General features: G+C 52.6%; 3 protein-coding genes across 3 annotated transcripts; 2 read left to right on the top strand and 1 right to left on the bottom strand.

Moving 5' to 3' along the window:
• Positions 1 to 811: 811 nt before the first annotated feature.
• PROK1 (prokineticin 1) lies at positions 812 to 9,023 on the bottom strand. Its single transcript, XM_075115315.1, has 5 exons — positions 8,796 to 9,023; positions 6,032 to 7,613; positions 5,190 to 5,414; positions 3,063 to 3,188; positions 812 to 2,276 (listed from the first exon to the last, which is right to left on the bottom strand). Exons 3-5 carry the CDS (start codon positions 5,259 to 5,261, stop codon positions 2,157 to 2,159), a joined length of 318 nt encoding a protein of 105 aa, XP_074971416.1. The 5' UTR covers positions 5,262 to 5,414; positions 6,032 to 7,613; positions 8,796 to 9,023; the 3' UTR covers positions 812 to 2,156.
• On the top strand, positions 8,982 to 11,085 carry LAMTOR5 (late endosomal/lysosomal adaptor, MAPK and MTOR activator 5). Its single transcript, XM_075115316.1, has 4 exons — positions 8,982 to 9,106; positions 9,273 to 9,334; positions 9,780 to 9,897; positions 10,726 to 11,085. Exons 1-4 carry the CDS (start codon positions 9,072 to 9,074, stop codon positions 10,784 to 10,786), a joined length of 276 nt encoding a protein of 91 aa, XP_074971417.1. The 5' UTR covers positions 8,982 to 9,071; the 3' UTR covers positions 10,787 to 11,085.
• Positions 11,086 to 12,518: 1,433 nt separating this feature from the next.
• Positions 12,519 to 23,772, top strand: SLC16A4 (solute carrier family 16 member 4). Its single transcript, XM_075115307.1, is given in 10 exon segments — positions 12,519 to 12,944; positions 13,410 to 13,516; positions 14,637 to 14,769; positions 15,345 to 15,488; positions 15,947 to 16,108; positions 16,644 to 17,192; positions 18,488 to 18,699; positions 19,435 to 19,528; positions 23,593 to 23,732; positions 23,734 to 23,772. Coding segments are annotated over 10 exon segments (1,596 nt in total). The 5' UTR covers positions 12,519 to 12,928.
• The last annotated feature ends 354 nt before the right edge of the window (positions 23,773 to 24,126 follow it).

Below are 24,126 nucleotides of genomic sequence, written 5' to 3'. Positions count from 1 at the left end.
AGAGGGGAGCAAGGGCAGGGACCCTGGACTAATCCTGGGCGCTGGACTCATCATGACTTTTTCAATTTAAAGCCACAGGGGGGTTGGTAATTCCCCCCAAGCAGCGCTGGCCCAGGGTCTGGGGGGGTCCCCCCAAAATGGGGACTGGGGCTGGTAAGAAGTTGTTTGGTTGCTTCATTTCTTTCTGTTGTTGTTTTTTCTGCTGGGAGAAAATAATTTGCAATATTTTCCACCGGGAGATGTCTAAAAATTAACTAAAAAAAAAAAAGGCAATTAGAAAAAGCGAAAAAATAATTAAAAAATATTAATCCCAGCCCTTTCTGCACACGCCCAAGCTTGTGGAAGCTTAATAGAAGAAACCCAAACCACAAAACTATGTATTTTTTTATGAATGTCATGAAACATTGTGGGTTTTCACCTGACTTTCCCCCCCCGTAGTGCTATGGGACCCTGTTCTATGTGCCAACCCATGGCGTCGCCCGCGCCCTTCTGCCGTGGTCCCCAGTGCCAAGCAACGGGTATCATAAACTTGCTTTTTTTTACTTTTGTAAATAAAAAGCAAAACTTCTGCTGGGTAAAAAACCTAAATAAAATCAACCCAGTCATTGCCATGTTTTGTTTTCACCAAGTTTACACTAATTTTGGAGGGAGGGGAGAAACAGGCGCAGGGAAGCTTTCACCCAGCATCAAGTGCTAAATCCGAATTACTTTACTCTCCGTGATAACACAGCGCCTGCCACAGCTGTGCTTCTGCTGTCCTTTGGGGTCTTTAGAAATAGAAATAGTTGCTGCTGTAGCACCAAACCCCACCAAACGGGGAGGGCCAGAGCACAAGGGCGCTGCTGCTCCCGCACCCATCCCCGGGAGCTTCCAGGAGCAGCTCTGAGCACACGCGCAAACCCCCGCAAGCAGCTTTGCCTGTAAGCACCGCTTCTGCTTGAAAGGAAACCAAGGGGGCTCTTCTGCTGTAATTGCTGATTATTCCTTTTTATTTCTTATCAGTTATGATTTATTTATTATTTAATTGCTTTAGGAAGCAGGAAAGAAGCTCAAGCGATACATGATTTTTCCACAGTATGTTTTTAAGAGCGGATCTGAAAAGCACGTGTCCGAGAGAACTTTTAGCACATTTCATGAACTTTGATGTCCCGTTTTCCTCTCAAATTCGACCGCCATAAAGAGAGGCTCCCAAACCTCATCCAGTGCCTGAACCTAAGGCAGATGCTGGGGCTGGAAAACATTTTTCTACGTCCCAAAGACTCACATCTGGCACAACACGGCTCCAGCCAGTCCTACTTCAGCCTCTGCCAAACACATTGCATTGCTTGAACTTTGGGGAAACCCATTCCTTAATTCCCCACAGCTACTTGATATTGAGTTCTTTTAATTGCAGGCTAGATTACATCATCCATCACCTGCTTGAAGAATATATATGCTGATAAAACACTATTGGGCAAGACAACGACGGGAATCACCATGACAGAAATTGTTTATCGGCATTGCAGGGAAACTGCTACAACTCCCCCAAAAGGAAGCTTCTGCCCCTCTGGCTTTTGTCTTTCCTAGCGCGCGACTGAAAAGTGTAAAAATAATTAAAGCCGGCTCTCCACCACCACCTTCGCCGCTGGGCTCAGCCCTGCAGACGCTTGGGCAGATGAAATGATGCTGCTCAGCATTGCCTCCCAGATTTTACCATGCGCCAGGATAAAAACCACAGGAGGAATCTCTCGGCCACTGGGCGCTCGGCCTCTACTTTCACTCTCCCGAATTGCATCACCTTCGATTTTTTACCGTATAAAATAAAGGAGGGGGGTGAAAGCCAGCTGACAGCACCCATTACACGCAGACAACAGCTTGTGAAAGGGATTTTTGAGGCCACACATTTGCCACACACACTGTCCTTCGATGCACTCTGCAGAGGATGCTGGAGCCGGGTCCTGCTCCGGGCTAGGGCAGAGCTTTGCTAAGCCACATGTTGGAGCAGCCTGGCCTGACCGTGCCTCCGCTCCCCATATAACATATAGCTTATAACAACACTGTCTACTGTGGAAAAGCACTTTTAAGGTTGCCTGGTGCTATGTGGGCACCCAGCGGCCATGGGAGAGGGCAAGAAATGGGTGCTGGGGGTTCACGGATGGACAGCTGGGAGCATCACCCTAAAAATCAATGTTCTTGAAGTTGATGGAGCAGCGGTAGCGGCCGTCGAGGAACCTGGAGCATATGAAGTTGGGCAAACACGGGCAGGTGTGGTGCTGCCGCTTCCCGACGAAAGGGACCTGCGGAGAGACACAGGAGAGATGCAGGAGAGAGGAGGGCGTCAGGGCTCTGCCGCAACCAAAAGATTGTCAAATGGGATCAAAGTCCTGAGAAAATCTCTGGCTCTTCTCAGAGGTTTAATGGGGATGTACCTGAAATTAATTTTTGATCCCTCTGAAGCCCTTCGCTCCTTCCTTGTGCAATCAGAAGGCGCAGCACCATTAAATCTTGCTCCCACTGTGCCAAATCAATACGGGAGCACTGAGTGGCACTCTCCCCCTGAGGCTGGGACGCTGCCGCTGAATCCTAACGGAGGAGGGATTGCAGCAGTGTTGCGCTTTGGGCTAATCCCAGTGCGCTGGCGGTTCTTATCAGACAGAAACCACGGCGCTGGGGCAGCTCTGCGGCATTAACTTGGCTTCTCCTCGCTCGGCAGAGCGTTTACGACTCAATTTGGAGCAGCGTGGCATGTGCTTTTCTTCAAATGAATGGGGCAGGCGGCTCAGTCCCGGCTGCGAGTCAAGGTCCTCAGCACCCGTGGGGCATCCGAGGATTTCAGGTGGTGCAGACAGGCAGGGCGTTGCTCAAAACGCTTTAGAGGCCGAAACCAGCTGCACCGCGCCAGCTCGGGGACCACCACTGGTTGCTGGGAGCCTCATCCCAAATCCACCCCAGCCTCCCCGGCACGATCCCCTTCTCCATCTCAGAGCTTTAATAGAGTTTTTCCACCACGCGAGGAGCTCGGTGCCCTTTGCCCGGTCCTTGTCCCCCGCCCCCAGCCCCACTGGGCAGCCCCATGCTGGTACCTTGTGACTGAAGGGGTGGCACTCGTCGCCCTCCTGCCCCAGGGGGGTGCACATCCGCAGCCCCCGCAGCCAGAGGCTGACGGCGCAGCAGGTCCCGCTGCCGCACTGCAGGTCCCGCTCGCAGGCCTGGGGAGAGGCACGACGCGGGGTTAGTGGGTCCGGCCCGGGAAAGCATCGCTACCCCTATTCTGGGGGGGAGGCAGTGGAGAAATCAGCCCATGGCAAGCTGCTGGGTGTAACCCCTTAAGGGGGATTTAAGGGAGAGGGGTTTGCTGCTTTTAGCTCTCCTGTTTGGCGTTAAGGTGGGGAGGTTTTGGGGCAGGACACGGGTGGATTGGGGGTGATGGGGTTTGCAGGGTGAAGGGATGCATGCACGTCCCTCGTGGGGGACAGAGGAAAAGTTTGTAGCTGCCCAACTTAAAAGCAGCATTGGTGCCAGGTCAGGGCAGCAGCATCGAGGGACAAACCCACTGTCTGGGTCCTCTGTCGTGTTCACTCGTCCCCCATCTGAGCTTATAAAACCTGCTAAATAATGCAAATGCCCAGTGCTTTTTTTTTTCGGGGGTCGGGGGGAGCAGAGGGAGCGGAGTAATGCCAACAGCTCAGCCCGACCCCGAGGCAGATATAAAATGGAAAATGGTCACCTCTTCCCCCAGGATGGGGAAACTGAGGCACGGATGCAAATACTGCACCAGCTCACCGCCTGGACGCCCATGAGGATGTTGGGAGGAGGTGGGCGGGGGGCACCTCCAGCACCAAGCAGGTCCCATTTTGCCCCCCAGGCTGTGCTGGCCAGCACCAGAGCAGCCCACTGCGCCCCCGACCCGTTCTCCAGCCCATTTTGCCACCCAACCCCCCCGGGGTCACCCTCCTTGGGCACCTCTCTCCCAGGAGCCCCCAGCCACACGCCCATGGCTCGTACAGATGAAATGTGGAATTTGCAGCTGGGTTAAAAAACACGAGGGCAATGGACAGAGCATGATTTTGGGGTGCAGCTCTCTTGCAGGGGGGAAATAAGGGGTTTTTGCAGAGCCTTCCCTTTCCTGAAGGGAACTTCGTTCTCCTTGAGCATTCAAAGCACCTGGTAACACCCAAATACTGCTAAAAGTCAGATCCCAGCATTGATGGACCTGTAAATTTGGGGGAGGGGGTGCCGATGGGGGCTGCAGGCAACCAGGGAGCGGCACATCCAAACTCTTTTCTCTGGTTCTTCAAATGAGTTATTTAAGTCCTGGGAATAATTTCAAGAGCTGCTGGGTCTATTTGGCCCTGGATGGAGGAGGCTCCCCCCATCGTGGCTTTGCAGCTCTGGAGGTATCGGGGTGGGGGTCTGGGGAGATCCAGCCAAAAAAGAATCACAGGCTTGAAAGAAATAGGTCTGGCTGTAAGGGGTGCCTGGGAAAACCCATCAGCTGGGAAAAGCCAGGAGGCAGAGAGGCAGCCGGGAGGCAAACGCTTCATCTTGGTTTTAAACAGAAGGGTTTTCGCTGCCAGGGGAAAAAGGAGGGTGTTCCACCAAGCCCAGCTGTGCTGAAACCAGCGTCTGGACTCCTGAAGCACCACAAAAGCCTGGAGTCTGTCCTCAAAACTCGCTGCTTCTCTTGCTTTTAGCACCACCCTTGGTCCAGCCCTTGCTCAGCAGCACCGAGCTCTCGGACCCACCGAGCCCCAAAAGCCCACTAACACAGCGGGGTAAGCATCATACCCTCCTTTGCACCCCAACATTCCCCCCCTCTTCTAATAATTTCTTTAATTTGGGAGGGAGAAAGACAATCTGGGATGCTCGAGCCCTTGTTCCAGTTGGGAACATGCTCTGGGGGATGCCCATAAAGATATAGTCATTTTTTCTTGCTGGAAAACTTCCTAAAATCCCCCATTCCGCTGCGTGCCAGGTCTGACACGGTGCTGGGAAGAGAAGCAGAAAGAGCAGCTCACCAGAGGGACTTTACACTCATGTGGGCTCGGGCTGACTCTGGGAACAGCATCCACACATCGGAAAAATTAGTAATAAATTGGGGAAAAAAAAGAAAACCCAAAGAAAACAGCAAAAGGCACCAATTCCTGCCTTATTTCCCAAAATAATAAAATAAATAAATCTGCCAGGCTGAGGACGGACCCAGCACTTACCCCGGTGATGACGGCGCAGGGGCAGGAGGAGACGAGCAGGAGCAAGCAGAGGGTTTGCAGGAGTCGGCCCATGGTGCGGGGGCAGGAGGCGTCTCCCCTGCGCCGCCGAGGTCTGCGGCAGCCCCGCGCCTCCGGCCCTATATAACCCCTTCCAGCTCCGCCACCATGGGATTTTTTTTTTCAGCCCCCTGATGATCTCAGAATAAGCAGATGAGACCTGAATCTCTAATGGCACAAAAGAAATATTAATAAAACACCGAGGAAGGGGAAAAAAAAAACCCAACCCCAACCTCTCCCACCCACACCCACATCCCAGGGTTATTTTTCAGCCGAGCCAACACCGCTGGATTTTGCAAGCACACCGCTATAGCCGCGCTTATCCCTGATGGCTGTACTTAAACATTGAATTAAGAATTTGTGATTATTTAGCTAAAAGAAAACACAAGAATAAAGTTAGCCTGCTAATTCTCGGCTCTTAAGACCCCGATGTGTAATAATGTGGCTCTGTGATAAATATCCTGTAGAAACAGAGACTCGGATGCATTTATTTGTGAGAAAAGAGGAGGCAGAGAGGGAATAATATCTTTTCCAGTAACGAGGGTGTGTTTGAATCTGAATATAATGTGTAAATAAATTGATTTATGGTTTGAAGTATATCCCCCATACCTCAAATTGCGTTTGGTGTATCGCCTGGCAGCACAAGGGAATAAGACCAGGGATTGCTAAAAAGGCAGGAAAAGCTGGAATTATCCATTCTTTTTAAATTTGTAGATCCTGGGAGGAGGAAAGGGACATCATCCCAACATGCCTGGGGATGGGGGGACCTCGATGAAAACACCCACCAGCCCCCACAGTCGCATCCATCAGGTGAGAGAGGAGCGAGAAGCCTCTGCAGCCGCTGCGATGCGATGTCCCCAGAGAGCTGGGGCCGTTCGTCACCTGACGCCTCACCCCATGCAGCCCCTCTGGGAGTCCAGCAATAAAAAAATACAAAAAATCATTAAAAATTTAAATACCCTTCCATGGCCAATACATATTCCTGGGCTCCCACAGTCCAGCCCTGGATTCAGCCAAGGACCCCCAGGACCAAGCACCCAGTGCCCGCAGCGACCGTGGCTAAGAGCCTTTGCACAAGGGCAGGATATAAAACTCCATTTTCCCCCCCAAAGTAAAGATGGGTTTGTGATTCTAACTCAGCAAGATGGATTTTTCCAGCCCTGGATTGCTAGGTACCATCCCCATAGCATCAGGGCCCCTCACCAGCATTATAAATGTAGTCCCTTCTGGCTTTTCCCACTGAGGAATAAATATCCCTGAGCCTGATTTCGGGGCTGATCCCTGCTAGACCTGGTCCATGGGGATAAATTAGGGACCAGAAGCAGCCGGGGGGGCTCAGCCCCATGGGGGAAACATGGCCTGAGGTGATGGGCCAGGATTTGAAATACTGTTTTGATCAGAGCCACGCAGTTTAATCAGGCTTTTCTGTTGAATTTCTTTTGTAGAGTCCAGTGTTAAATCGCCTATTTAACTAGTTAAAAATAGCCCCGGCATTTCCCTGCCCGGAGACCAGCACTTCTTTTGATGTGGCAGCTGTTCTGCTGCTTCGCTAAAGTCTCCTCCACCTGGGCTTGAATTAATTAATCCCAACTCTCCTAAAAAGCCCCCCTTCCAGAAATCCTGCAGCCAGGAACGGTTCTTTCCTCGAGAAGGTGCTGACAGGACGGAGAGGATGGAGCCCACAGCCTCCATAGGGCATATTTGCATTTTTCGTCCTCTCTTGCTTCCTGGAGGTGGAGGAAAAAACCCTCCAAAAAAGACAAGACAAGTCCAAGCCATCCCAGCAGGGTGGGATGCGGTGTGGAGCCCCTGGGCAGTCGGGATTGGGGTGCTCGGTGCTGTCTGAGAGAGCTGCCAGCTCGACCAAGGGGAAAGAAAAATAAAATAAAAAATAAAAAATCCTGCTGCACTTCACTTCTCCCATCAATAACATTTTAATTTTCTGACCTGACAAGCCAAGATCTATCGCCAGGCGCAGCCAGGAATGGCTTCAGCCGACACCTTATTAGTGTCGCCGAGCATTGCGATGCACCCAACATAAATTACCTCCTACTCTCCGCTGGCAGTGGGGCTTATTTCTGGGGGGGCTCCTTGCAGAAAAGCTGGGCTGAGCATCACTTTTAACAGCTCTCTGCACCGTGGGAATGGGGTGGGAGTCTTGACTCTCCCAGCACCATATGCACCAGTCCAGCATGGTTCTTCTTGCTGCAGATATTGTGTTCCAGCCCACGTCCCCATGTCCCTGTGTCCCCGCATCCCCCCCCGTGGTCCAGCTCTGAGAGGATGCTCTGGCCGGGGTGGGTGTGCAGGGGCACCACCATTAAACAACCGCCTGAATCTCATTTCGCCGTGCAAATCCTGAGGCGCCTGGAGGGAGGGAAACACAAATAAACCACGCTCAGGAGTATAAAGGTGGAGAAAAGGGAGGAAAAAAGCCCTAAAACTGCAGCGGTGCCACTCGCTCTCTGGGGAATCAGCTTCCCAGGAAGGGATGGTTTGAGGGGCAAGGGGATGCAGGGCCTGGATTTGCAGCTACCACCCCCTCCAAATTAGGGCATGGTGCATGTGTGAGCCTGCAGTGGCTTCTTTGCACAGAGCCCTGGCAAGCTTCCAGGGATGGAGGATGAAGGGAGAGGGATGGGAGTTTGGGGTGTACTCTGGGTCATAAAACCATAGAATCATTAAAGTTGGAAAAGACCTTTGGGATCATCAAGTCCCACCACCAACCCAACACCCCCAGGCCTCCTAAACCATGTCCCCAAGGGCCACGTCTGCACGTTGTTTGAACCCCTCCAGGGACGGTGACTCCCCCACCTCTCTGGGCAGCCTGTGCCAGGGCCTGACCCCTCTGGCACTAAAGACATTTTCCCAATATCCAACCTAAACCTCCCCTGACGCAGCCTGAGGCCGTTCCCTCTCGTCCTGTCCCTGGTGACCTGGGAGCAGAGACCGACCCCCCCCTCACTCCAGCCCCTCTCAGGCAGCTGCAGAGAGCGAGAAGGGCTCCCCTCAGCCCCCTCTTCTCCAGGCTAAACCCCCCCAGCTCCCCCAGCCGCCCCCCAGCACACTTGTGCTCCAGACCCTGCCCCAGCCCCGCTGCCCTTCTCTGGACACGCTCCAGCCCCTCAAGGCCCTTCTTGTCCCGAGGGGCCCAAACCTGAGCCCAGCACTCGAGGTGGGGCCTCCCCAGGGCCGAGCACAGGGGCCCCATCCCTGCCTGGCTCCTGCTGGCCACACCAGTGCTGACACAAGCCCAGGGGCTGGTGGCCTCCTTGGCCACCCGGGCACTGCTGGCTCATGCCCAGCCGGCTGTCAGCCAGCACCCCCAGGGCCTTCTCCGCCGGGCACTTCCCAGCCCCTCTGCCCCAGGCCTGGAGCGTTGCCTGGGGTTGGTGTGACCCAAGGGCAGGACCCAGCACTTGGCCTTGTTAAACCTCACCCAGCTGAGCTCGGCCCATTGATCCAGCCAGTCCAGGTCCCTCTGCAGAGCCTGCCTGCCCTCGAGCAGATCAACAGCCCTGCCCAACTTGGTGTCATCTGCAAACTTACTGAGGGTGCACTCGATTGCCTCATCCAGATAAAGATGTTAAACAAGACTGGCCCAAACACTGAGCCCTGGCGAACCCCACTCGTGACCGACCGCCAGCTGGGTTTAGCTCCGCCACCCTCATTTGGGTCACTCCCAATAAAGCTGGGCGGACGCCTTCGCGCACCGAGGCCTTTTGGCCTTGCGGAGCCGCCGTCCCCGCGCATCACGTGGGTGACGCCGCTGCCAGGAGCGGCCGGGTAGGGCGGAAGAGGAGGGGGGTCGCGGGGCCCGGCGGCATGGAGGGGACGCTGGAGCAGCACCTGGAGGACACGTACGGGCCGGGGCGGGGGGAACACGGGGCACAGGGACCGGGACAGGGCTGGCCGTGCCCCGCCGGGGCCGCGGGTTGCGGGGGGAGCTGGGCTTAGGCCAGCCCGAGGTCCGGCGGGGGGTGCGGGCCCGCCCCGGCGCTGACCGCCGCCGTCTCCCCCCCGCAGCATGAAGAGCCCGGCCGTGGTGGGCGTCCTCTGCACCGACTCTCAGGGGCTCAACCTGGGCTGTAAGTAACCGAGCCCCACCGGGGCCGCCGGGTCGGGGCGCACCGGGCCCTGCCCTGCAGGAGCCCTCCCAGTGTGACTGAGCCTCCCAGTTTGAGGGCACTGGCGTGCAGGGGCCTCCCACACGCTCTGGGGGCACCAGGCCCTGCCCTAATGCATCATCCCCCCCTCTCCTTTCGGGTGTCCCTAGGGTCCCTCTGGCACCTACTTTGCACCGTGGTGCTTGGCTTCCCACACACAGAGGACGAAACCAGAGCCAGCTCTTCCCACCGCTGGAACTGAGGCTTTTGGGGGGTTTGAGGGCAACAATTAGGGGAGAAGCTGCATCAGCCCACGGGGGAGGCAGAGGGGTCTAAGCAGGAGCCCGTGGCTCTGGGGAGAGGCTGCTTCACTCGAAGCGCTGTCACGGCATGTGTGGCTTCAGCCAACATCTCCCACCTCCCGCAGGCCGAGGAACCCTCTCCGATGAGCACGCTGGCGTCATCTCCGTCCTCGCTCAGCAGGCAGCCAAGCTCACCTCCGACCCCACTGATACGCCTGTGGTGTGCCTGGAGTCGGACAGCGGGTGAGAGGACGGGGCCAGACTCTACAGCGGTGCCCAACGCCAGGCCAAGGGGCAACGGGCACAAGCTGGAACACGGGAAGCTCCACCTGAACATGAGGCCAAACCCCTTCCCTGTGCGGGTGCCAGAGCAGGGGCACAGGCTGCCCAGAGAGGCTGTGGGGTCCCTTCCCTGGGGACATTCACCCCCCGCCTGGACGCGGTCCTGTGCCCCTGCTCTGGGGGTGCCTGCTCATGCAGGGGGTGGGACGGGATGAGCTCCAGAGGTCCCTTCCAACCCCTGCCAGTCTGGGATCCTGTGATTCCAGCCCACGGGTGCCACTTTTCCCCCTATCCACCCTCACCCCAGCCCTGGGGCCCTCCCCAGAGTCACATCTCCAGAGCAGCTCTCCTCATCTTGAGCTAGACTGGCAGATGTGGAGGAAGCCCTGTCTCTGAAGCCATGGGAAGGTAGTCACTGCCATAGGCATGTGAATTTATTAGATTAATGGGAACATAAGGAGCAAGAAGTGTAAAAACAGTAGGAAGCCTTTCAGGGGGTGGTGGCTACTGCAGCTCTATACTTCTTCCACACTTGGCATCCCCGCGGATAACGAAGCCCACACTGTGGCACTCAGCATGGTAGGCAAAGAGTTTTCCAGCACCATTCATGGGAGTGGGCAGAAGAGATGCAGCGAGCACCAGGTCTAGTGTAGAGCTGGGGGTTGCTGCAGCCACTGAATGATACCCCTGTCACCCATTCCCACCCCTGAGGGGGTCATTTCCCACCCATGTCAGCTCCTCCTCGTCACAGCTGGCTTTTCAACTGCCTCAGCACTTTTCTTGTTCTAGGAATATCATGATCCAGAAGCACGACAGCATCACCGTAGCAGTGCACAAGCTAGCATCCTGACGTCAGGAACCTGTGCAGCGCTCCACTCCCACCTCCAGCCCAGCTCCACCTCACTGGACAACCACTTTCCTCTGCTGCTGCAGCGCAGAATGTGCTTGTAGTACCAAACCTGGGCTGAAGGCTCTCCCTTTCCACTTAACGGCTCCTGTGCAGCTATCAGGGTCTCCCAACTCACATTTTAGCACTGCTGAGGATGAAATGTGGGTCACTCACCAAGCTCGTGTAATGATCAGATACGAGGGGTGTGTGTGTGCATGGCCTTCTTTGTTGGAGAAATCAATAAATGACCTGCAAAAGCACGCCTTTGCTTCTCTTTGCTCCTGCTGTGAAAACTGTGCCCGTTGCTTTGCCTTATTCCCAAAGGCAAGTGAGGTAACCTCTCCCAATCCATTCTTCATCAGCATTTCTCTAGAGAAAAGGAACAGTGCACAAATACTTGAATTAACGGAGGCTCCTCCAGTGGAAGAGGACCTTCTAAGGAATTTCTCCTAGGAAATGTTCAGCCTCCTCTAGTTAAATGTTCTGTGCGAGAGCTGCTTGCTTGCTGTGCCTTGGATTGAAGTTCAAACCTGGAGGCGCTGGCCCTGCCTGTGCTCCCCGTGCGACCTGTAAATGGATGTTGACAACACCCTCACAAATCCAGGCCGCTCTCCCTCTTACCGATTCAAGCTTTGAAACGGTGCAGGGAAACAATCCCGCGAAAAGGCTTTCCCCTTGAAAAACTGCTACGCTCAACTGCTTCCTACATGTAAGGGAGTAAAAAAGGAGCCGGCCTGCAGCCATCCTCATGCGTAAAGTGGAAGGGAGGCTCCACAGCAGCACATGAGCTAAAACATTGCGCTGGGTCAGAGGCAAAACGGCATTCATGCTGCTTTGACTTTACTACTAAGGAGCAGCTCCGCTTGTCCGTGACGCGTGAACGTCTTGCGGTCGTTGCCGTGTACGAAACGGGCAGCAGGGGCGAGCCTGGCCTGCACGGCTGGGCTCTGCGCGCCTCTCGGGGTCAGCGTTAATTCCGTGTAGCAACTGAGAGCAGCAGGCGTTTGTGTGCCCGAGCTCTGCAGTGGTGGCAAAGGGTCCCTGTTCTCCCCTCTCCCGGACAGCCCGCGGGGCTGGGAGCAGCTCAAGCCGAGCGGTTCCTCCCAGACATGTGACAGCTCCCAGTACCGATGCTGCCGCCAGCGCCCCAGCCCCCCGTCCTTCAAGCCCTTAAACCATACTCACTGCAAAAACCATGCCACTTAGATAAAAGCCCAATGCACATATTACAAGTCCTACTGTAGGGGAAGGTTCTCCATAGGCTCTGGTAGATCCCAGGATCCTCCAGGAAGATGGAGCATTGCCTTCTCTGCCAAGGGAGGGGAGCAGAGATCGCTATCACGATCCTACAATTTTATCTGACCTCAGGAACACCGATTGGGGTGACAGGTCAACCGAAACGGGGGTAGGAAGCGCGACGGCTGTATTTACCGGGGAATTTGTGCATATTTACAATAGAGGCATGGAGCCAACTCAACTCTCGCTCGACTACCAGCTCCACTCAAGTGCTGCAGCAGCGCAGCTGCTCCGCTCCAGCTGCCGAGCATCTTAGCTGGCAAACCTAAAGATTGCTGGACTATCCCCTCCTAAATGACGCAGTTTCCTGGGCCAAGAGCCATGCAGCAGAGGCAGGGCAGGCAGCGACCGGGCTCTGCTCCGCTGCGGCCGCCCCCCGCCCCAGGTTTGGCTTCAGTCCACCATTGCCACCTACTGCTCTGCTCAACGTCTGGCTAGCTCCAGGCAAAGCCCTGGGTCTTTAACCTTTGCAAGCTTCCCCTGCTCTTTCCTCCCAACAGGATTTCTGCTCCGAAAGCCCCGGGTTTCCTGCTCCCGGCTGGGGAAGGGGAGGGACTCCTGGACTTGTGGCTCCACAAGTCCGGCTCTGCCTCCTGGGAGGAGGAGGACGGGCTCCGTCCACACAGCCCCGGCGCTTGCCAGGCTCCATGTCCCGATTCAGGGCTCGTCGGGAAGGACAGACACCGTTGTCCTCCCTGAAGGACCAGAATTTGGGGTGCCAAGTCAGGAAGGGGGGATTTAGTCTCTGGAGCAAAGGAAGAAGCGATTCCTCTTTGCAGTCGGCGCTTTCAGGGAGGATTTTCCAGCATGCGGCAGCAAGGCGGTAAGGAAAAGTTTCAGGTTCATCAGCCCCGGCTGCTCTAGGGTCCAGCTGCTCCCTCGGGCGGGATGGGTGAGAGGATGGAAGGGAAATAAGCTTCCCATGAGAGCTCAAAGATGGACAGTGACCCCCCGCCTTCTGGCACAAACTATCTGCTCTAAGTGCTTGGCACTTAAAATCCCTTAAAGCTTAAGTGGTTACAGTAATTTGGTGGGAAAGAGAAAGGATATTAAACTGTTTGCAGGCGGCGATAATGTGCAACTTAACATCTGTTGGCAGAAAGGTTAGTAACAGCTTCACCCACCCTCAAGAGCTTTCGCAAGCTGAATGCAAAATACTGGTGCCTACCTCATTAACAGCCAGGGAGCTGAAGGGTTCAAAGGCAGCTGATGCTTGCACAGGAGCAGTTTTTTTAACTGAACAGCAACAGAGCGAGGTGTTAACGTGTCCTGAAATTCTCATTTCCAGGGGAAAAGAAGGAGGAAGAGCCGGAGGCTCCGGCGGCCGGGGAGAGCCCAGGCACCAAAGCTGCGGACGAAGGGTGGGCTTGGGGAGTGGTGTTTCACTTCTTCCTGGTAAGCAGAGAACAAATTCAGCTAAACCCTCCCGAAGCTGGGGCAGACAGGAAGTCTCGAGCCTCGCTCACCCAGAGCAAGGGGCAGGAGAGGCTGATCCCACCGAGCTAAGGGCAAAACTCAGCGGCGCTTTGCTACAGAGAGCCATCACCCATTTCACTGCAGGCTGAGCAAAGACACACACCTTCCCCTGTGAAACGCCACCCGAAAACATCTCGGCTGATGGAAATGAAGGTGCCCAACCTGCAGCCCAGGGCCAAAGGGCAGCTTGCAACGATAAGATGACTTTCCCCTACTCATACACACCATCACTGGGGTACCAAAGCCCAAAGGGGTGTCTTGGACCTTGAGCATGGGCAAGATCCCATCTTGGGGCAGCGGAGGATCGGAGCTGAGCTGGGTCCCCAGGGATGTGCTGCAGGAGCAGCACAGGGTGCAGGCAGCACACACGCGCTCGGTTATGCTCTCCCGGAAGGACCGGGCATCTCGACACCACTTAAAGGCATTAATTCTCCATGCTACAGGCTTTAAAACCACACACCATCTTCCCATCAGTGCTGAAGACGATGCCATCCCCCAGCTAGGAAAGCGTTCCCCCCTTCCACTCCATCCACAGTAACTCGCTGCCAATCATTAACCACCCACTACCAGGGAAGAGGGAGGGAGTTAACGCTGAGGACACAAACCATCCTTTGCCCCTGCGGCAGGGTTAGCCTGGGAAACTGCACTGGTAACGTCCATCCCCGCTCCGCTCAACACCTCATCAACTCCTAGTCATCCTTCAGGGCGCTCAGGCCCATTTAGATTATTTTTTATTATTAAAAAGTAACTTACAGAGAAAAAAAACCCTACAAGAGTCAGGTTCTAGTGTTATTTTGTTCCTTCTCTTTGGAAAAGCCAGCTTGCACAGAAGGTGTTTTGAGGGTCTGTTAATAAAGCGCAGCGTGGCCACCACCAGTCCGCCCTGCTCCTATTCCCCACCACACACTACACCAGTTAACGTGTCCCGCTTTGTTCCTCCCCAAACACAACAAATTATCCACACAAGAAAAGCAGAAAGAAAAGCTTTTCCTCCCGTCTGACCCCTTTGGCATCTCACCTCTGTCTGCTTCCAATTCAGGTCAACGTACTCGTGATGGGGATGCTCAAGACCTTTGGGATTTTCTTCGTGGCTTTCCGAGAGGAGGTGGGGGGCTCCTCCGAGCAGGTCAGCTGGATCGGCTCCATCATGTCCTCCCTGCGCTTCTTAGGAGGTGAGCTGGCGTCGTACGGATGGGGGCAGCGCTTCAACCTCAAGCCCATTTGCTTTGATGTCAGGGGCACCGAGGATGCTCTGCAGATCCGCCATCCACCCCAGGCTGCTGCGAGCCGGACACGGCTGGTACCCACGCGGATCTCGGCAGCAGCACGGTCCAACGACAGGGATTGCATGTGTCACGACACCTTGCTGTAGCAGGTTTATCATATACCTTCAGAGCAAAGCCTCACCCCTAACACCAACATTATTGCCTCCGAGCAAGCCAGCTGCTTGCTCACGGCCACTGAGCACGGTGTGCATTAGGAAGCAGGCCCAGGACATCTGAAAGTTTGGGCTTTGGTTCCTTCCCCTGCCCTGTCCCCTGAGCTCCCAGGGCACGAGGCAAGGCCTCTTGGCTGCTCTTGAACATTAACCCATCCCCAACTGCTTGTGACACCCCCTCCCTCCCAGGGTGGCACAAGGACCACTCGCCAGGGCACCAGATGCAACGGCCCCAGTACAACTCCCCAAGCCCTGCAAAGCGTCATTTGTCGTCTTCAGCCCGAGATTTCTCCCTCCTTTCCCTTCCAGCCCCACTCGTGGCCGTGGTCTGCAGGAAGCTGGGTGAGCGGCCGACCTCCATCATCGGGGCCAGCTTGATCGGAGGGGGCTGCCTGCTCAGCACGCAGGCCACCAGCGTCCCCTTCCTCTGCGTCTCCATGGGACTCCTCCTGGGTGAGCAGCCTGCGGCTCGGGCTGAGATGAGTAAAAGCAGCTCCTGTACCGTTAAACCAGGCAGCCCCTTTAACAGTTAGGCATCCCCAGCTCCTTTCTCTGAGATGTTGCGTGAAACCCCAAAGCTTCACTCTCAGGAGCATAAAATACCAGTTTCAACAAGCTAGGCCCAACTAACCTTGCTTTTTTTCCAGACTCGACGTGAATCCCAGCCTTTTAAAATCCCTTACTAAAAGTGCACAGCCTGAAAACCCCCAGACACTAAATTCCACGCATGAACCTTGTTCTCCACTGACTGCAACAGCAAAAGCCCCCTCGCTTTCAGCCTGTGAACCCCGCAGAGTGGCTCTACTATGGGGACAACGCGCTTGGGATGGCATGACTTTGAATCCCGAAAGCTCACAACATGAAGCAGTCACTTTTTGGGCACGGACATCTTATTTCTCCCCTTCCCGCAGGTATGGGGTTTGCCTGCCTTTACCAGGCGGCCGCGGTGATGATGGCCAAGCGCTGCAGGACCCGGCTGGCTTTCTCCAACGCCATCGCCCGCTCCGGGATGGGGCTGACATTTCTAATAGCGCCGTTCACTCAACTTCTCATCGATTTTTATGGCTGGCAAGGTGAGCACATCTCCCATTTAGCCAAATTCATCAGCATTAAGAAGGAGTTTGAGGATATCCGGCAGCATAGGAGGGTCTTTTTAAAAATTAAAGTTGGATGCTCCGAGGGACAACTCTGCCTCATCTAGGATAGTTTGGGGACATCTGGTTAATGGTTAAACACTTAATCAGTCATTAAAGTTAAGTCAGAGACAAAACAGAGACCTCGGAAACCAAAACTGAAAATCCCTACTTTTACCACACTTTTTCAGATCATTTTGAAGATCCGTCACATGTAACGGGCTTCTAATGAGAGAAAACAAAACAAACTCCCAAATCCCAGAGGTAGCTCTGGATTTGTTGTGCGCATCACAGCAAAAGGGACCTCCAGCCAGAAAAACAGGAATAAAAGCTCCTGTAGGATACCTCCTCCTTATGACAGAGCTTTCTCCATGCTCAATACAAACTACACCTTGGTTCTAGGAAGATCATTTCCTGCTGCTCCTCCGTTCTCATGCTGGGAAAAAAAAAAAAAGCATCTTCTCTCTTCCCTCAGGTACTCTCCTGATTTTTGGAGGCATCATGTTAAACCTCGTGCCTTCCAGCATGCTGCTGCGCCCCGTCAGCACCCCGCCGCCCCAACGCTCCTCTGCTACAAATCAAGACCGTGAGTCTTTAAAGGCGACAAAGGATTCAGAAACCTTCGATGGGTGCTTAGGTGAAACCACTCGCAGGGAAATACAGCTCTGCAGCGCACAGGACCTTCCCACCACGGAGGGGCTCATGATGCCCCACGGCAGAGATGTCTCTGGTCCGGTGAATACGTCGGCTTTGGAAGGGCTTGAGAAACTCCCTGTGGACAGCTGCTCACCAGAAATGGCCACCGAGGCCAAGAGAAGCTACAAATCCCTTCCACCGACCGAAAAAGAAAAGTCACAGCCTCTCCTCGACGTCTCCCCGCTGAAGGATCCGGTCTTCTGCATTTTCACGTGGTCTTTTTTGTTCAGCCACTTGGCCTACTTCGTGCCCATGTTCCACCTGGTAGCAAGAGCCAGGACGCTGGGCATAAGCAGCATGGATGCCTCTTACCTCATTTCAGTAGCTGGTAGGCAAAAGAATCTTTTAAACCCATTTATAATTACAATGATGCTAAAATAGGAAAGAAAGGCAACTCAAATCTTGCCAAGAAATAGGCCCAAATATGGCCTAGAATAAATCTTCATGAAAGAGCTTTAGCTCACAGCCCTTACCCCCTTCTGTATATATAGCGTCGCCTTCTGTAGATGTACAAAGTCGCTCTCACATGGTGGGTGGTTCTCTCAACCTAAGCTAGATGATCGCCCATCCTCGCCGCACCGAACAAGCACAAGTTGCCAATTACATAGGTGCTATCTGTCCTCCTAAAGCCTTCCCACCGCGGCCCCTGCTTTGCTTAAACCCACAGAAATCCAGAGTCACTCGGCATTCAGAGACCTCCAGTCTGACCCAGGAACGTGCGCAGAGAGAGAAAAATTCAGTATTGGGGGGAAAAAAACCCCACCATTACCTTGGATCTAGCCATTTGGTGGCACATTCACCTCCAAGGGAAAAAAAAACAAACCACCAACCCCCAGCCCCCCAAAATAACAACATGCCTGGGATTATCACAGGGATTAACCCTAAAGTCGCGTCACGTTAATAAAGTGGCTGCAACCTCAGACATCATAAAATATTTTATTGTACAAAAATAAATTTTACTTCCACACTGCCGTATAATATTTAGAAGTGACGTGCGCTGTCCAGGAATCTAGAAGGAGAGCGCAGGAATTAATCTGATATTTTGAGTTAAGAGCAGGATCAGCACGACATTAGCTGACAGGGAGCCCTCCTCTGGTCTTTAGTTCATAAAAACATATTGAGAAATGCAAAACCCAAGAATTAAAAGTTTGCCGAGCCTTTGAAAAAAAAATGCTGGGCTTCTATCCTTCTTTGCTTCTTTATAAAAATTAAAATCTCATAAGCATATTTCTTCTTAATATTCTGCTTTTTCTCTATCTTGAAAAAGATGGAATGACCAACTTATCTTTGCTATTTTTACTGAAGGGCATTTCAGAGTTTTCTGCTGAGTGCACAGCCCTTAATTGAATTTTTACAGACCACTTTAGTGCACCCACAGGCACTTGGCAATAGCAGGCACCGAGGTAAAGAGGAAAAAAAAAAAAATACACAAGCATGAATTTTACAACAGCCTAAAAACACCTTCCTGGAACTTCCCGGCATTTCAGCCCTTCGCGGTCACGTTCTTACGGCGAGCGGCAGGTGGGGTGGGGAGGCACTGCAGGGCAAGGCAGTGCAAAATGGCAAAATAAAAAGAGAAATTAAGTCTTCTTTGAGGCTCTGGTGAACTCCTCTTCCCCCCAGGCATCACGGAGACGGTCAGCCAGCTGCTCTCGGGCTGGGTCGCTGACCAGAACCGGACCAAGAAGTATCACTACCACGTGGCTTACCTCGTCCTCTGCGGCGTCACTAACCTGCTCTGTCCTCTGGCCACCACCTTCCCCTTACTCATGACCTACACGGTGGCCTTCGCCATCTTCTGCGGTGGGTTCATGGCTCTGGTCCTCCCTGTGCTGGTGAGTAGGATATTTCATTAAAAATTGTAGCACGTGGCATTTCCAACAGTATTCCAAAGTCATCCGAAAACCCCTTCATAAAGCTGAATTGCCCTGGGCTGTTGCAGACCTGCGTGAGAGGGCTCTCCCCTCCAGCCTTCCCAGTTTGACCCACTGCGGAGCCTCAAACCTCCCCTCCGACCCACTTGCTGGCATCCACAGCCGAGATGCAACAGAAGCACTGGGAATTTATTGCAGATTTTTAATGACCTGCCTCTGCTAATGGCCTTCCACATCCTCCTTTCTAAAGGAGACTGCTCCAGCTCATCGGAAATGAATGGATTCACCCCGGCCCCTTCCCACTAACGCTGAGAGGTCTGTGTGTGTCTGCTCCCGAGCCCAGAATTATCTAACAACACACACAGACCTGTCAGGAACCGAGCCGGGTAGTGAGGTATCATTATAATCTGGCATTTCTTTCTGGGAAGGAATTCAGAGTTTAAAACACCTTCCTCAAAGTCTTAGCAGCACTACTAGTTTTGGGAGATGCAGAAAAGCATCTCGTGTCCCAGTAATTTCCGTGCTGGCCTTAAGGAGGCGAGCGGATTCCAGGCCCGATCGGACCTAGAGGTGCAAAGTCCTTTCAAAACTGCAGCTGAAGAGGAAACACTCCAGAAAGGGGGGAAAAAAAACCCTCTTGTGCTTGCACATCCACGTGAACTCAATCAATGATTATCCATCTTGTTTTACAAACAGGTGGATCTAGTGGGTGTGCAAAAACTCAACAGCTACTTGGGGTTTGCTGCCTTCTTTGCTGGGATAGTAGCCATCGGCGGACTTCCTCTAGCAGGTAACTCTAATGTTGCGTATAATATACACCCACCGCAGATATCCAGTGACAAAACACGCTCCTGGTTCACTTTCCTACCCACACGCATCCAAGGATGGTTTTTCTGTCCAAGCGGGGAAAAAAGAAACCAACCATATATCAGAAATTTATCTTCACACACTGGTGATATTTTGCTCATGAATTCTCAAAACCCAACTAGCAGCTTGGAAAAAAGCTGCAGGGGTAAAAAAGGAGGCTAAATTCCCCACACACATTTCAACCCTGACCACGGCAGAAGAGCAACGGCCACGTTACCGTGGATTTTAGCCCCAGCAGGGCGCTGAAACACTGCGCGTGGAACAGAGGGCCTGGAGAGGAAGGGAGAGGAAGGTAAGGCAAGGACGCCTCAGCAGCAGTCCCACCAAGCAGAGGCACTGAAGCATAAGCAGAAGTCTCAGTTATCTCTTGTTTTGGAGAAGATTACGCAGGTCAGCCACAAGAGCTCTTGGGCCCAAAGATAAGGAGGATGAAAAGACCTTTCCTCTGCCAGAAAACCAAGGAAGTTTTGAGTATCTGGCAGATTTCAAGCACTTAGAAGTGAGCCTCCAATCTCTGCGTATGGGCTCGGGCTCGGTGGCCTCCAAACAACTCAGCCACGACAAAGCTTTTCCTTCCCCTGACGATCTTTCGGCCATACCTCATAGCTGGAAACAGGATCTGAGCTCTTCCTCGGTCCTCAAGGTGCAAAGAAACCAGGAAAAGCTGTAAGGTCAAGTATCAGTGTGAACATTGTCCCGTCACTCACCTAGCAAATGGATCCTGAATAAAACCTGGCAACTTGTTCTTTATTTACTGCTTCCTGCCCTCCGCTATCAGCTGCCCCACGCCTGCAGAGGCACTTTGCTCGAAGCTGCCAAGGGTCCTGTAAATACCAGCTCTGTGCGAAGTTTTAGCAAGGCAGCTGTACCGCGAGCGTGTGAAAAAAACCGATGCCCCAGATCAATATTTCTAGGTTGGCAAAACTCTGTATACGGATGCAATTCCGAGCGACTAAAGCGTTTCATTGACAGTGTGCTTTACACCGTCACGGTGATACATAGCCTATATCGGGTAAGACCTCTCTGCGGATACAAGATGTATGTCCGCCAGAAAGCAATCCCCGTACAACCACCGCAGTAAATTCCCCGACACAGTAACATACAGTATGAAAAGAGCTAAATAACCTGGCTATCTCTTATCCATGCATCACACACGCTGAGATAGCCGTTGCGCTTTCATCCGCTTCCAATATATTTTCGTTAATGGGAAGCCTTCTGCTTTCTGAAAGCGCTAACCTCTCACGGTGCGAACGTGCCTGGATTTTGTAAAGAAAGCAGGTTTCCTGCAAAAAGCCTTCCACAGAAATCACTCTTCTTAATACTGGTGAGATAAATAAAGGCCAAATAAAGCCAAGAAGCAAAACTCTCACCGATCCGTGTCACTGTAGGCAGAGCGAGAGGGAAACAATTCCGAGTTCAGGATCTAGGTTTGTGATCCAAGATAAATTCTGCAATTTTCCCTTCCAGTACAGCTTTATGTGACCAGAAGCTACCGATCTGGTGTCCAAAAGCATCTGCTCCTGGCAGAACACAGAACAGGATTTAAACGCTATGTGAGACGCTGGGGTTTAGTGCCTCCGACTGCTTCTGACCTCCCTAAAACCTTGACTTTAGAATCACAATTTTATAAAGCTCAAGTACTTTTATGCAGTGGAACCCAAGGCACAATGAGAACCACTAAGGTTAAGACCGCTTATTTTGCATACTAGATCAAAGCCTAATCGCAGGGCAACGAAAAGGTGACTTACCTGCAAATCTGTTTCACTAAAAGCCCTTCAATGTGGAGGCAGCCGGCCCGACCAGAAGCCCGGGGCGGGAAGCCTGAAGGCTCTTTCATAGCTCCGCACCCGCCAGCGCTGCTGGATTCTTCTGCCACGCTGAAAAAACACCAAACAAACCCAAAACAGAACAAACATTATTTTGGCAAGCTGCAAGCAAGCTAAGGAGAGAAGAGTACGCTTCATTTCCATTAGCAGTACAGCTCCGTAACTCAGACTGCAAAAGAAATGAAACAAACCACGTAATCCAAAATTACAAGACACAAACATCAGCCCCAGCAAATTTGGGTGGTGAAAAGGGAGAGGATGGAGTCATTTGAAAGCTGTGTTGGCACGTGCATTTAGATGCTCTCACCTGCATCTTCACCCTAGGTGCTGCTACTCTGGGCATCGGGAATAAACAAAACTTCCAATTAGGGACCGGCGGCACAATTTAGCCAGCCTGACCACAGCCCGCAGCATAAATATGTGCCGCGGCTGTCTAGGTTGGACCATTTAGGTGCCAGGGATTTACCGGCATTGCTTACAAAACTGCTGCTTCGCTGAAGTTTGCACACCCTGAGTTTCTAATTCAGCTTTCTGCAGCAGGAATGATTTTTCTTTTCTGGATGGGGAGCGGGGGCACAACACCGTGGGTGCTTTAGAAGGCTGGGGCGCCGTGCGGAAGGTGGTCGCAGCGCTGCTGGTGAGGAGGCAATGCCGGTCTCTCAGCGCCAAGTACAGCTTATAGAAAAACAAAACAAAAAATTAAAAAATATCCTGAAGAATATTTTTAAAATAATTTAAATCAGAGGTCCACAACTGGGGGACTCTGTCCTGTACACCTGTACGACTACGTTAGCATCCCTTCTGCTGTCCAAATCCCACAGGCCAAACCAGATCCCACCTTCGAGAATAAACCACTCTGCAAAAAACCATCAGGGTCACGGAAGAGCCACCCACGTCACCAAGTCCAGCGCCACGGGATCCTCCTTTCTGACAGCCAGCTCCGCCTTCGCCTGCGCCGTGGCTCACACGATATCCCTGAGAAAAAAAAAACAGAGCTGAAACTCCCTCCCGAGAGAGGCACGAGGCAACAGAAACTGAAACCGGGACAGAGCAAAGCAGCCCGCAGCCTTTCCTCTGGTTCATAAAACCTTCCTGCAGGCGTGTGAATCTATGGCAGGGAACACGTTAGCGCCTCTGGTTTGTCACAGAGCCCCAGATTCTACCAGCACCGTTTCCTTCCCTACTCAGGGCCGCGGCACTCGCCGATAGCAGCTGCAGCGCTCCTGTGCGGCTGAGATCGGGACCTCGGGGGATTATATTATTTCCCTTCCTAACCAGAGTGGGTTTTAAGAATCCCAAATTTGGGCCAGATCTGCCTTTTGTGTAAATCATGCAAGCCCACGGATGTCACTGGAGGAACAGCATTTTACACCAGCAGTAAATCTGGCCCTGCCACTAACCCACCTCGGACACCCAAGCACCCCGTGCCAGATTTAGGAGTGTATTAAGGTTTTTATTACATGCAGCAGCAACTTCCATCACTTTGCCTATTTTAGATTCAAACGGAGGAATTATCCACCTTTAAAATGATTGTCTAGACACGAGGTGACGTGCTATAACTAAACAAAACACTTTGAGGTCATTTTAAAAGGTGACCTGCCCCCTCGCAGATTCCTGAGTCTTTATGGAATTTAGGTTTTCCTTTTAAGTGCTCACAAAGCTACTTTTAAACAAGTTCACTTCAAGCTCCTGGCCTGGGATCTCTCATATTAGACAGGTTACATTAAACTGGGTCTGCTCACAAGAAGGCAAAGCTGGAGGAGCTGGAGTTTGCAGCCCAGATGTTGCAAACACCAACACATGCAAGTCATCTCATTAGTCCAATGGGATCTTCCATCTGCTGCAGCAGCTACACTTTTAGCCCATTTATTTAAACAGGAAAAAAACATCAGGGATTAAATTCAAACAAAATCCACATCCACTACAAGGATCTGGGAAGAATGACCGACAAGTTGGCCTGTTACACCGATGGCAATAGCCCCAGCTGCCCATGTAAATGCTGCACGGCAGCAGGCACACAAAGGGTTAAGTTATTCTTAAAGAAAATATCTGAGGAATTCTTAAATGAGAACACACATCCTTTGCTTGCCGCCCACCTCCCAAAATGATTTTTTCAGTGAGAAAAATCCAACAGCTTTAATAACAATCTTTTCTCCTGCAGGGTGGCTGTATGACTACACCCAGACATATGTCTGCTCTTTCCTCTTTGCTGGAGCCTGTGCTCTCCTCTCACCTATTTCTTTCCTCTTTGAGCCTTCGGCCCAGAAATGGAAGCTAAAAAAAGCCAACCTGAACAACAGCCCCAGGCCTGGCTGAAGCGATTCTGCGGCGGAAGTTTTAAAGGATGGTCTTCGATTGCATCCATGATCGGAAAGCGATTGCCAGCACAGACCTTCTGTACCGGGAAATAAACAGCAACAAAAATGAAATTAGGAATTTTTAGATGACAGATGCACAGTTTGTATAGCTAGATATTTCTCCTGCACGTGTGATTAAAGCCATCTGAGAAATACGCAGTGTAAAGCATTATTTGATGGGAAAAAAAGCATTATTTGATGGGAAAAAATAAGGCCCACGACCCGGATGGATGTCGGCTTCACTTTGACTTTGCTCCTGAGCCGTGGCTTTCTGTACCTCAGATTTAACCCCCCTGCATTCAGTCTGACAGCTCGGCATCGGAGCCGCAGAGCCGCCC

Source organism: Phalacrocorax aristotelis, chromosome 21 (assembly GCF_949628215.1).
Source record: "Phalacrocorax aristotelis chromosome 21, bGulAri2.1, whole genome shotgun sequence".
Taxonomy (NCBI): domain Eukaryota; kingdom Metazoa; phylum Chordata; class Aves; order Suliformes; family Phalacrocoracidae; genus Phalacrocorax; species Phalacrocorax aristotelis.
The sequence above is the reverse complement of the archived record's forward strand: the minus strand, read 5'-3'. Positions and strand labels throughout refer to the sequence as shown.